The sequence below is a fragment of the Colletotrichum karsti genome (genome assembly GCF_011947395.1).
Source record: "Colletotrichum karsti strain CkLH20 chromosome Unknown Scaffold4, whole genome shotgun sequence".
NCBI lineage: Eukaryota > Fungi > Ascomycota > Sordariomycetes > Glomerellales > Glomerellaceae > Colletotrichum > Colletotrichum karsti.
In genome coordinates this window covers 18,119-31,261 of record NW_024065904.1, presented here as the reverse complement: position 1 = coordinate 31,261, position 13,143 = coordinate 18,119, and the positions used below count along the sequence as shown (strand labels likewise).

At 51.0% G+C, this 13,143-nt stretch overlaps 3 protein-coding genes across 3 annotated transcripts; 2 read left to right on the top strand and 1 right to left on the bottom strand.

Moving 5' to 3' along the window:
• Positions 1-2,425: 2,425 nt before the first annotated feature.
• Positions 2,426-3,151, bottom strand: CkaCkLH20_01561 (short chain dehydrogenase family; the record flags this gene model as incomplete). Its single annotated transcript, XM_038884280.1, has 1 exon — positions 2,426-3,151. One exon carries the CDS (start codon positions 3,149-3,151, stop codon positions 2,426-2,428), a length of 726 nt encoding a protein of 241 aa, XP_038749980.1.
• A 1,994-nt stretch (positions 3,152-5,145) lies between these two features.
• CkaCkLH20_01560 (uncharacterized protein) lies at positions 5,146-6,820 on the top strand (the record flags this gene model as incomplete). The annotated part of the gene is made up of 3 exons (XM_038884279.1): positions 5,146-5,241; positions 5,300-5,349; positions 5,440-6,820. 3 exons carry the CDS (start codon positions 5,146-5,148, stop codon positions 6,818-6,820), a joined length of 1,527 nt encoding a protein of 508 aa, XP_038749979.1.
• Positions 6,821-10,020: 3,200 nt separating this feature from the next.
• CkaCkLH20_01559 (uncharacterized protein) lies at positions 10,021-11,743 on the top strand (the record flags this gene model as incomplete). Its single annotated transcript, XM_038884278.1, has 2 exons — positions 10,021-11,470; positions 11,577-11,743. 2 exons carry the CDS (start codon positions 10,021-10,023, stop codon positions 11,741-11,743), a joined length of 1,617 nt encoding a protein of 538 aa, XP_038749978.1.
• Positions 11,744-13,143: the final 1,400 nt, after the last annotated feature.

Here is a 13,143-nt window from a genome sequence, read left to right as displayed (position 1 = left end):
ATAATTGACAGGCTCATGTCACTGCGCCATCGTCCCGCTTCCATCTGGCACTTCCATTAATATCTCAGGCGCCAATGCCGCGACCTTTTGCGGTTGCTTTTCTAAAAGAACGCGCGTGTGCCTTCAATTATTCTCCCGCTTCTGGAGGGCTTGCTGTTGTCATTCGGACCTTTGCCTTCAATGATGATCGCCGTCGCGCGTATGAGGACTCACTTCAATCGATGTCTGAATTGTTGTTTTACAGCTGCAGGAATGATCGGGCCTTGTGGCTTTATCTCCGCTCTGCCGTTCCTGCCAATATGTGCTGACAAACCTGAAATCCTGCGAAGCACCGTTCGCGGTTAGCATCTCACCCACGTGAGATTTTGGCTGCTGTGCTTGAGGTCGTCTTACTAATTTAGCGTCTTCGTCATCTCTCCGATTGTGAACAATTCTATCGACTTTGTAGACTGCAGTGCTGGCTAACGTCGTTGAAGTTGCCTAACCGCGCTTTACTCCCGACTGTATCTAACTTGCACATTGCGCTCTAGCCATGGATCTTGATACTGCATCAGACCTCCTGAACTTCAGTTTAGAGCAGTCCGGTTCATTGGTTTCGTTTTGTAGCATCTGCAACAAACCCTTCAGTCAAGGTTTGCACCTGGTATTCGAGACTCTGAAAGAACTCAGTACTTACCGACTGTTTGACAGAAGTTGCATTCAAAAGACATGTTGCATACTGCCGGAAGGCACGTAATCGCCCCCGTATCCGGCCAAAGCCTTGCACAGAGTGCAAGGCAGCCAAGAGCAAGTGTAGCCTCCAAAAAGGCTGCACTCGTTGCACTCAAAAGGGACTCGACTGCATTTATCCTGATAATCCTCGTGCGGAATCCAGCTCCAGTTCAAGAGCCTTGACAAGAACCCCCCTTACAGTTACACCCGACGTATTATCCACAGGCAGCTTGCAACATGTTCCGATTGAGGTGTTTGAATCTATCGGAAACGATGATCAGTTCTGGACAAGCACGGGTTCGCAAGCATTGGAAACTCCCAACGATCTGGCCCTCAAAAGCAGCACTGGCTTCTGCATTCCAAATACCATCGGGGTGAACATGAATCCGATTCCAAAGGGGAGCTTTCAAGAGGTTGCGCTTTCGGGTATCTTCAATGATACCACAATATCATCGATCTGTCAGCTTTCATTCCCACTCAGCCGAATCCGAGACCTCAGCCCGGTTGCAGAAAGCAGCGCGAGTCTCATCAGACAGTCACTATCGGCGTACCCAGAAATGATGCTTCGCCGATCGACCTTTCCGCCATTCATACATCCTCATCAGGACAAGAGCCGACTCCCAGAGCCATTGGCGAACTGTATGGCAATTGCGGTGCTATTTGCGTCGAGAAATGACGATACGCGGCCTTTCCTGTGGAAATCTATTAGAGAAGAGCAACAGAGATGTATTCAAAAGGTAAACAATCCCATCTCCATTACAAATGCGAGTTAAACGTTAACGATATGACAAAGATGACAAGCTGGCCGAAATATGATGTGTTTGCAGCCATGCAAGCCCAGTTGATTTACATCACTATGCGTGTCGTAGATGGCTGCGGGAAGACTGCACAAGATCGCGAGTACAATACTGACTTGCTGATGGCATATAAGGTTTGGAGAACACAAGCCATGTGCGAGTTTGACTGCTAATTCGGGACAGCTATTTCGGTCACAACTGGTAATGATGGACGTGGCTTCCTGCAGTGCGAGCCCGGAAGTCGATAGCCTTGAATGGCAAGACTGGGTTCTGGGAGAGTCCCTCACAAGGTTTGTCAAGTACCAGCTTCTGTCACGAAGTCTCTAACCCTTTCTTAGGATTGCATGTGTTTGGTTCCTTGTTGCTCAAGTAAGTTCCGTCAGGATGGGCATGACTTGTTGTATCCTAGATTCCTGGAATACTCTTCAGCTTCCATGTCACAAATCATTATGGACCGCCACAACACCAGAGACCTGGAAGGAGGAAGCTGAGGCGTTTCAAAGGCAACAACATCGAGTAAACAGACCCGTTACTTTTGGCGAACTCTACCATTTGCACAAGAGTTCGCACCCGAAGGATATCACGGACAGGCTCAATACCTGGAATGCAGGAGTGGATAATGTTGGTATGTTGTTGAACGTAGCAACCCAAATGTTGTAGTTTGTTTTACATTTTTATGAGAAGGGAGGGGGGCTACGTTTCGGGTGCGGCACGTAGTCTTGCGGTGACACCTATAAATCGCCTATATTTGCGAGGATATGTAATTTAGAGGAACTTTACTTGCTTGTGTATGGTTATTCACATGAAAGGCAATTTTGAACAAGTGTGTATTGATAAGCTACATTCTGTTCTGTTCTTCCCCTTAGAGCTTTGACGAGAGTACATGCGCAGTGTCAAAGCGAGTCCTTCACCTCCACTTACCAAGCAATACCACCCTCCCTGTTCGAAAAGGTTCCGGTGACACCACCTGGAGCTGCAGTCGCAAGTTGGACAATTCGCTCAGCTCCTATCTCGACTGGGGTACCGGCTTCAATGAACCCGTTCATTTTGGTTCGGACCAGGCCAGGGCAGATGGCATTAGAGACCCCACCAAATGGCTTTAAAATGCGCGCGTAGTTGACGGCGAGCATGTTGACGGCGGCCTTACTAGCATCGTACGCCTTGTAGTCGATGTTGTAGAAGGGGGTGTTCGGATTGCCCGCGAACTCCAGAGATCCCATGGTGGAAGAAACGAAGACAACACGGGGGTGGTCGCTCTTCTGCAGAAGGGGTAGAGCTGCCTCGGTCAGGGCTACGGTGCCAAAGACGTTGGTGTTGAATGTCTTCGAGAAAAGATCGCGGATGGAGGTGTAGGCATCTTCGGAAGTGTCGATGAGAATGCCGGCGTTGTTGACGAGGACGTCAAGCCTGCCGTGACTTTCAGTTATTTCAGCCATAGCTTTTACGACTGAGTCATCGGAGGTAATGTCGAGCTGGATGGCAGTGACGGAGTGACCCTCCTGATTGAGAGAGTCGGCGACCTTAGCACCGGATTCGAGACTGCGCGACCCGATGATGACATGGAAATTGGGGATTTTGGCCAACTGGCGGACGACAGCCTCGCCAATGCCAGCGTTTCCTCCGGTGATAAGAGCAACGGTCATTTTGAATGTTGGGGCGTAATCGAAAGAAAAAGTAGCAGTAGTTGCACTGGAGATTTAAACTTGGTTAAGGCGATGAATTTGCTTTGCGTTGATGATGAGGGCAAGAAGCCTGCTCAATGATTGGAATACACTCAGTGTTTTATTCTTTGTCCTCGACGTGTAAGATTACAAATGACAAGACCAATAGCTTACAGATTATAAATGAGTTGCGGCCAACGTGGAAGTTTAGGCCAACTTCGCCGTGAAGGCTTCGATCATTGCACTGAGCACCGGCGAATTTGGGCGGCGCCAAGTGGGGCGCCGTCCCGGCAAAGCGCCGGCGAGTTTGGCCCGGCCGGGAATTTTAGGCCAGCCACCGGGATGAAAATGCTCCACGGGCATCCGGTATGAGTAATACGTAACTCTCGCACATGAAGGAGCTTTCGTTGACGTATTCTCATTTCGAGCAGAAAAGACGCGTATTCAATGTACTAAGCGGTAAAATGTGCACGCTCTGGGCTCCAACTTACACGTGCACCCGAGGACCCAATCATGAGGGCTACCCGAAGCAAGAAAATTCCGAAGCAGAAATCTGGAATCTAGAAGCATGCGCATCGAGGATCAAATTTAAGCCGATAATGAGAATGAATTTACATAAACATAGACGTGATATATTCAGGGTCTAGAGGAACTTTAAAGCTAAAGTTGAACATCAGATACCTCTCCTTAGTGAAATCTATGAGGCCGAACCAAAATTTGGGGGTTAAGGTCAAATAAAGCTTCCCCGTGGTATCTATCAGACGCACAATTGTAAATCATCCTGATTTGTCAGATCTTGAAGGCACTTGACCACTCATAGTTTGGGTACGAGTTAATGCGACGCAGATGGACCAGAGGACTGGAAACGGAATGTTCACACAGTGTGCTACGCGTATTGGTAAGGACCAGCTACAAATAGACGGCATAATGCGCACGTTATAGAAGAGCTTGATTCAGCTGCTATCGTGTACTGCAAAAGAAACCAAATGTATTAATGTAAAGTCAGGAGACCTGATTCAAACTGATCTCCAGCAGGAAGTGTGTTTGGAGATTCTCAGAGTAGCAACAGCATTTCAATGGAGCTTTTTTGGTCATCAAAGTTGATTACCCGCTACGTCTCGTGCGGAGGACTCGCAGGAGTCTGAGAAGCAGATGTACCCGAGCCAAATTCAAATCAAAACTTGCCTGGACTCGACGTTGCCGTCAATCGGTAGTTGACGACAGTCGTCCGGAACCGAAGCCACCGAGCGAAAGGACACACGGCGTCTGATTGAGGTTGCGTTCTGGGACAACTCCATTTGCGAACATTGTCTGTTGGTCTTGACAAATATCGTCATTGCTACTGATGGTGTGACAGGCACTGACACGTCGTCAGTAAGCTGAGACACCAACGCAGGGCCCATGTCTATTTCAAAGTGCTGTGTTTAGAGATGCGCATTCGGCTGCATGCACGAGCCTTTCCGCGGCAAGCAAATTTGTCAATTAGATCAGATGAACCCGCCTCTCTAAGGTACTGACAGAATCGACTGACATTCCTATCAAAGTCAGTGCTACACCCTTAGCTCCCGCTTCCTCTGCTGAGCCTCCGCCTCGATCGTCAGCTCGGAGGATCCTTGCCATGATGCAGTGCACAGACGGGGATCTTCAGAGGACGTCGGCAGCGATTCCGGTCAAACAAATCTCGAGACGTTTGGAAGGCATTCCTGTTGTATTTGAGAGAAGCTGCATCCACGTGTACACGAAAGACAGCCTCGGCTTTCAAGAACGGAGCGAGTATTCACTTGAACTACTGGCTACAGATCAAGCTGGCCTGCAGAAACTAGCTTTTGTTCAGTTGCTCCACCTCTATAAATGACGGGAGCTCCCAATACGACTAGTTGGTGTTCGTGATTCGAATCATCATCACTCGTACACATATCGAGTTTGAACAAAGAACCGATCCACCTCAATCATTCGATCACAGTACTGCCATCATCATGCGTGGACTCGCCATCGTCGCTTCCGCCTTGTGCGTTAGCTATGTCTCCGCGCAAGGAGCTGTATGCTTCGACGACCTGGACTGCCTACTATCGGTATGTTCCAACCTCCCTCATAGGGAATCAAAAACAAGTCACTTACCATTCATTACAGGGAGGGCAAAATGCGAAGTGTGTGAGAGCACAGGCCGGAGGGCTGACTGGGTAAGCTACTTCACTTGACATCCGACCTGATTCATGAGCATCACCCTCTTTTGCGTCCATCATGCATTTCAAGTCTAATGATGAGAGTAGCAACTGCGCTGGCGGCACAGCTGCTGGTGCACCGGCTGCAGGAGCAGCCGGTGCTGCCCCGGCCAAGGGCAAGGGCAAAAACGCCGCTGCCGCCGATCCTATTGGAGCGCTCCTTGGTGGTCTCACGGGAGCCAAGGCCAAGGGCAAGACAGCCGGTGCCGCCGCTCCGGCTGCTGCTCCGGCGACTGCCAAGGGCAAGAAGGCAAAGTCTCCAGCCCTCGGTGCCAGACAAGCTGCTACGGCACCGGCAGCTGGAGCTGCACCGGCAGCAGCTCCTCCCCCCGCTGCTGCCCCTCCCCCCGCTGCTGCCCCTCCCCCCGCTGCTGCCCCTCCTCCCGCCGCCGCACCGGCACCCGCAGCTGCACCGGCTGCGGACCCAATCGGCTCAGTTCTTGGAACTCTGACCGGCAAGACCAATGGCCAGCCTGCTGGTGGGGCTGCCCCGGCCGGTAGCCAAGCCGCTGACCCTATTGGCACTGTCCTCGGAACTGCTGCTGGTGTTCTTAAGGGGAAGGGTGGCCAGCCGGCTGGTGCCGCTGCTCCTGCTGGCAGCCAAGCCGCAGATCCTATCGGAGCTGTTTTGGGCACCGCCGCCGGAGTGCTTAAGGGCAAGGGACAACCTGCTAATGCTGCTGCTCCCGCTGGTAATGCCGCTGCCAACCCTCTGGCCGCCCCTCTGAACACTGTTCTCGGCGCAGCTGCAGGTGTCCTTAAGAAGAAGGGAGCGGCTACTCCTAATGCTGCCGCTCCGGCCGCCGGTGCTGCAGCCCCACCACCTGCGGCCGCCCCGGCCCCGCCCGCCGCATCCCCGGCCAAGCCTGCACCCGCCGCCCCGGCCGCTCCCGCTGGATCAAAGCCTGCTGCCGCCCCGCCCGCGGCTCCAAAGCCCCCGGCTGCCGCTCCTCCGGCCAACCCTCCTGCTGCTGCGCCCAAGGCACCCGCAGCTGGCAGCCCTGCTCCTCCCCCAAATGCGGCCCCAAAGCCAGCGGTACCTGCCCCTAAGCCTGCGGCTCCTCCTGCTGCAGCTCCTCCTCCGGCTCCCGCTGCTAGCAAGCCTGCTCCTCCCCCGAACGCAGCTCCTAAGCCTGCGGTACCTGCTCCTCAGCCTGCTGCCCCACCGCCAGCTCCCGCTGCCAGCAAGCCGGCCCCTCCCCCGAACGGTGCCCCTAAGCCCGCCACACCGCCTGCTGCTGCCCCTCCTCCGGCCCCGGCCGCTGGTAAGCCGGCACCGCCTCCGGCCGCAGCCCCAGCACCCGCCCCTGCTGCTCCCCCCGCCGGACAACCTGCCGCGGCTCCCCCTGCTTCTCCCCCGAAGCCTGCTGCCCCTCCCGCCGCTGCACCTCCACCTCCGGCGGGCAAGTTTGTGCGCGTCCGTTTCTAGATGTAAAGATAGTTGATTCACTGGTTTTGAATTTTCTGGGGATGAGGTTGAATGCTTAGACACACTGGTGTGCAAAGCGGCAAATAGGTTGGGCGTTAGAGATTGAATACAATGAGACATGAACCCTTTCTACTCTGAGTACTAGGCAACTGAGTGCCTGAGGTTTTTGCCTGTTTTTGATTGTTGATAATGTGCTATGTCTCGTCTCTATCAACACCTAAAGGTTGGAATGTGTATTCCGAAACGTTAGATATCAGAAGGCGGTTCCTTCTTCCACGCTACGAAAGCTGTCCAAGACTCAGTCGAGGGAGCAATTTTCGGTAAAAGGTCAGCATTGCCAGCAGCCATTTGGCAACAAGCAAGGCATTGTGCTGTTAATCTAAATTGGATGAGATTCAAGTAACTACGGCAACCGCCCAAAGACATGCTCGAAATCGAGACTTCGAACATCAGTCAGCAGACTTTATATGTGAAGTCCACTGATGAACGACCTGCACTATTGTCTGGGGCTGATCGTGAGGTGCAATGTGGCCTGCCTCATCAATACTAACAACTGTCAAGTTGCCACTCCTCTTGAACTCTCCTATATGAACTTTGAGTTTCTCTGTGCGCTGTTTGTAGATTGGCGTATATGATCCGGTCAGAAACTGTGCTTGTCCTGTCCATATTATATCATCGTAAGTTCTCTTAATGCCTTCAGTGTTTCTAGTTCAAGTGTTAGCTAATAACACTCCCACAGGCAGAACGTAACCAAACCGCAGGCATCAGATTCGAAATGGAACTTACACAATAATGTCGTTGTTGCCGTTGATGACTAAAACTCGAGTATGCTTGATGTCTAAAACGGCAGTTATCTCACGGCTGGAAGGAATGAACATATCGGCCCCATTTGACCACTGCTCGTTCAAATCCATATTCACTGTTTCGTAGTCGATTTTGTTCTCGAGCCCGATTGCTCTTTGCACATTATTCAAATTAAGAAACGACGTGATCTCTTCCATTCCTGGTTTTGATCAATGATGCATCCTTCGACCAGGAAATTTCAAGGCTGCTTACCCAGATGTCCGCAAAGAGGAGGTTCCACACAGTCCTTTCGATCGTCGTATGGGTTGAGGCCGCCAGGAATAACCTTCTCCATAACAACATCCTGAATGGGCCTACATGCGTCGTATGCAGCAATGCATGCCTCACTTTGATATGTAGTGTCGCACAAGCGGCTGGAGCGGTAGCAGTTTGGGTACGCGGCGGCCATAGCTGTGCAATCGGTTTCGTTGAAATGCTTCAGTGTAGCTGGCGTGTCAGGTTTGGAATCCCTGTCCGAAGTGCAGAAATGCTCGTAGAAGCCCATCATAGACTTCGGAAAGCTGATGAGAGCGTTTGCAAGTATGATAGAACTGAAACTTCTTCTCATCTTGCTGACGTAGTGAGGCACGTATTGACCTCCAAAAGACTCGCCCGCGAAGTGCATAGGTCTACCCAGTAGATTTGGGAAAAGCTCTTCCAGGAATATGTCGAAGAACTTGGAAATGTCGTTTTCTGCCTCATCCAAAGTTTTTGCCCAAAGGCTCGAATCATTGGTGAAAGAAAATCCAACGCCAATAGGCTGGCTGGGAAATTCAAGAAGTCAACACCAAAAAGCAGAAGGAGGGCTCATGGGATTGCATTACGTACTCAATGAAGAGAACATTTGCAAAGTTTGTCCAACTCCAAAGATTTCTAGACGTGCTGTTACCTGCTCGATCAACTTTGCATGGCCCGATTTCGAAGAAGGCACCGAGAAGAGAAGAGCCCCCGGGGCCGCTACAAACATACCGAAAGGTTAAGACGGAGGGCTTCAAGGATTGAGAGAAAAGAATTTGGAGAACGTATGATAAAAGCTCACCCATTAACCCAAATAATCAAAGGGGCATTCTCAGGTTCAGTACGACTTTCAAAATACCCTAGACCAGGTTAGTCAACGCACATAGATGACGATAGCACGGGAAAAACCACTAACAAAAGAACATTTCTCGCGTGGGATTGATAGGAACAAACCCGGTCCACTGTTTGGATCCTGCATCGCAGAGACTGTCGTTTTGCTCTACGACTCTGGCTTCTCGTCGTACTGGCGCGGCAGGTTGTCCGCCAAAAATGAGTTGCTGTTGTGCTGAGGCGTGGGGAATGGCATGTGCTAGCCAGGTCTCAATAGAGAATATTACCAGAAAGGTAGCGGTCGACCGTATATAGCGCATTTTGTAACGGCATATGGAAGATGAGTCTGGAAGATTGAGTTGTAGGGAGACTTGAAGCAGCGTCGTTTTTAAGGTGTGTGGCGTGACTATGATTTCCTATTCAGGCAGTGAAATGCGCGCCAATCGAAGCAAGTGCGCCGCGAAGCCAAGCCTGCAATCACCAGAGCGTTGGTGGTTAGGTACGGCGCCGCGAAGAATTATTAAACTGAAGTGAATGGGCACTTTCACAAACACGGATTTCAGCATTGGGAACCTTGAATCTGTTGGGCATCTGGCTTGTGAAATTAAAGTTGCTATCGGCCGTCAAGAAACCTGTCAATGCCGGCTTGGAAATCATCACTCAATCAGTTGTGTCTTATTCTCTGAATGGGTATGAAGATAGACAAAGATGTCGAGTTTGTGCTTTTACGAAGCGGCTGCGCCTTTAGTTCGTGTCCTGATTTGCTGACTTCTTCAAAACTTGAGTTCCTTTTGGTGGCGGGACCACTCTACCTGCTACTACTACTATCAAACGATTTCTCTGTCCTTAAGGAGTACTGCCGCGGATCACATGATCACGCGTGACTGAAACCGCCCATGTCGAGGTGTACTGTGCTATTATGATATGCCTAAACGGGGCATCCAGGTTCGCAAGGAGATTACCCGCAGTCTGGAAGCCCCGGCTTCTCTTAGGCCTCCGTTGCTAACTCGAACACAAACTCCTCCACTGCGGATTGTGTCACGTACCGCTAAATCTACAGCAAATTACATGATATTACCGCATAGAGCTTTCCTACCTGGGCTTCATGATGGCTCAGCCTGCTGACAAGTCCGTTCCATTTTGGTGAAAAAGGATGGGGTCCAGTGAAATTGCACGTTCTCTGCGGATGGATCGCAAGCCAGGAACATGAAATATGAAAATGGCCTCACCCTCTTTGCAACCACGTACGATCTGTTTGACATCGCCTTCAACCAAACGTTCCGCCCATCATGGCTGCCCATCGTCTTGCAGTAGCTTTCTTTGCCTTCGTCGCCGTCTCCCACGGAACTCCCACCGTGCAAATTCGAAATGGCACCTATCGAGGCGTCTTCAACTTGGATTTTGAGCAAGACTTCTTCCTAGTAATGCCCTTTGCTCAAACACCCGTCGGCGATTTGCGTCTACGTATTCCGCAATCCCTCAACACTTCATGGACTGGAACACGGAATGCCGATGCCTACTCATCGGCATACATTGGCTACAGTTCCCCAGGGAATGAGCTGGTCCCAGAAGAACAGATGTCAGAAGATTGTCTGACCATCAACGTCATTCGTCCTGCCGGCATTCTCCCCAACGCAAGCCTGCCTGTGGCCGTTTGGATTCACGGCGGTGTGCTGGTGGAAGGCAGCTCCCGTGAACCTAGCTACAACCTCTCTTTCATCGTTCAAAAGTCGGTTGAGATGGGTTACCCGATCATTGCAGCTAGCATGAACTACCGCCTTTCTGCTTGGGGATTCTTGTACGGCAACGCAATGGCTAAAGAAGGAAGCGACCACCTTGGCTATCGCGATCAGCGTCTCGCCCTGCACTGGATTCAGGAGAACATTGGTGCTTTTGGCGGAAGCTCCCAAAAGGTGACCCTATTTGGCAAAAGCGCGGGTGCATGGAGTGTCGGTGCACAGCTCTTGGCCCACGGAGGCCGAGACGACGGTCTATTTCGTGCGGCGGTGTTGCAAAGCGGCGCTCCTATCTGGGCTGAGCCTGACCATACTTTCACTGCCAATAACTGGGAACCCATTTACCAGACTGCAGCAGAGAGTGTCAAGTGTGGCAACATCACTGACACTGTGGCTTGTCTGAGGAATGTCCCGGTCCAGCAACTCAGTGAGGCTTTCAGAACGTCCTTGGCAGCTTTGAGCTTTGATCTTGGTCATTACGTCGACGGCGATTTCTTCGAGACCTCTACTCAGGTTCAACTCAGCCAAGGGGCCGTCCCCCGCGTCCCAATTCTTCTAGGCACAAACTTCGACGAGGGTGTCGGCTTTGGTCAGATCGGAGTCAATACCACAGAGCAGTTTCTTGACGCTATTCAGAAAAGCCAGGCAAGCAAAGCCGCTGCTCTGGAGATCGCCGCTGTCTACCCTGAGGACCCGGATGTTGGTATTCCCGCCTCGCTCCAGCACCGCCCTTCCGGCAACCTTACTTATCTCGGAGCCCAGTATAAGCGCATGGCGGCCTACGGGGGCGACTTGATGATGCACGCGCCGCGTCGTTTCTTTGCCCGCGCTTTGGCAGCTTATAACCATACAGTTTATAACTACCACTGGAATGTGGTTACCGGAAGCCCTGAACAGGGCGCCAATCATTTCGCTGAAGTTCCGGTTGTATTCAACGATGTGTCCCAGTTCAAGGAGCACCCCAAATTCAGCCAATTTTCACGGCATGCGGACACCATGTCAAGTATGTGGGTAAGCTTCTTTATAAATGATGATTCAAACTACAGCACAGGTATGTATCACCTTTCTTTCTCTGGAGTTCCGTTTCATCAACTGAATATTGGTTGTAGTAACCTGCCAGAAATGGCCAACGTACCGGGTAAATAACATGAAGAACTTTGTTTTTGACGTCAACATCGATGATTTGGTCCATGATGAGCCCGACGACTACAGAGAGGCTGCAATGAGGAAGCTGACGGGCATCATGTTTTCCATCACTCGCAGACTAAGCACGTGATAGCTCTCTGATGCGCTTGCTTTCGGGCTTGTTTCTCCTACATGGCTTTTATTCTATTAAATTGCACACTTTTGGCGGCTCATATATCTACTGCTATCAGCTCCCAAGGATAGATGTTGCATTAATTTCGATGTGGCGCCGTCAGTTGTTCTCCAAAACATCATTTCGTACGGGTGAAAGCTGAAGCCAAAGTGCTCTGTCTCTTGAATTGGGTCAATGAGATGAGGGAACCCCATGCCACAGAATGCTTCGTGACCAGTATGCTCGTGGAAGGGTTTGACCAGAACATCTATCTCGTAACCTCCTGCCGTGATCATGGCGGTAGCTCCGATCTCGGCGTGAGCTGCCTTATGCAAGTTATCATAGCAGCCGCTGAGCCCAACAAGATCCTCAGGACCGCCAAAGACGGAGTGTGCACGGCCCAGAGTCGAGTCGAGGAGGAGTTTCATTCCGGTCTTGTCCGTTGCCCACATCATTGAAGGAATGTGAAATTGTGGCCAACATTTGACTGTGGTTCCAACGAGCTACCAAGGAATGAGGTCAGCATTGAACATAGATGTGTAGAGACGTTGAAAGATGCATCCTGCCCTCAAAGCATTATCCAAGAAGACCCAGGAGACAGCAAAAACAGGCCATCAGCAGCTATCACGTACCTTCACCGTGTCTGTGATTTTAGCCAACAGTTTGTCAGACCAACAGCTATCGCTCCAATGCGGTAAAAATGGGCCTCTTGAACTGGCATTGAGGAGAATAAAGTAATTGTAAGAGGTCCATAGACCATCCTTCTTGAGAGTTTCACCTATTCCCCCCAAGTCGGAGCACGTGATGGATCTCCTAACGATAGTAATATGATCTTCAGTTGGAATCTCGTTGTCGGCATCTGTCTGGCCGCTGAGCACGAAAATGAAATCCGCTGCATTGTGCAGCCCGTGCTGGACGAAATATTTGAGATTCTCTCGCGCGTCCTCGGATTCAGAATATGAAAAAACGACCAGAGTTTGATGGACCTGTTTGTTGACCGCTGCGTTGAAAGATGCTGATGTCGGTGTAGGTGTGTTGGCTATCGCAATTGACGAAAGTCTAAAAGTATCGGACTCCTTTGGGCTTGCTGCCAGCCCCTCCGCAACGACATGTTGGGCAGCTGAGGTTTGATGCTTGACGTGATGCAAGCTCCGTGGAGTGAAGAATAGCCAGATGGCTGCCAGCAAAACGAATGGAATCCAGCGATAGTTTGTTGTTCCGAAGATCATCTTGACACAAATTCTGTGCCAGCGGCGTAAGAGGACTGCAAACCGCTGCCTCGCTCGATAGCCAGCATACAGGCTTATATACTGGGTACGAGGGCAACAGTCTAAAATGGACTTAGAACAATGTATCTATCTCCATTACATTCCCCGACA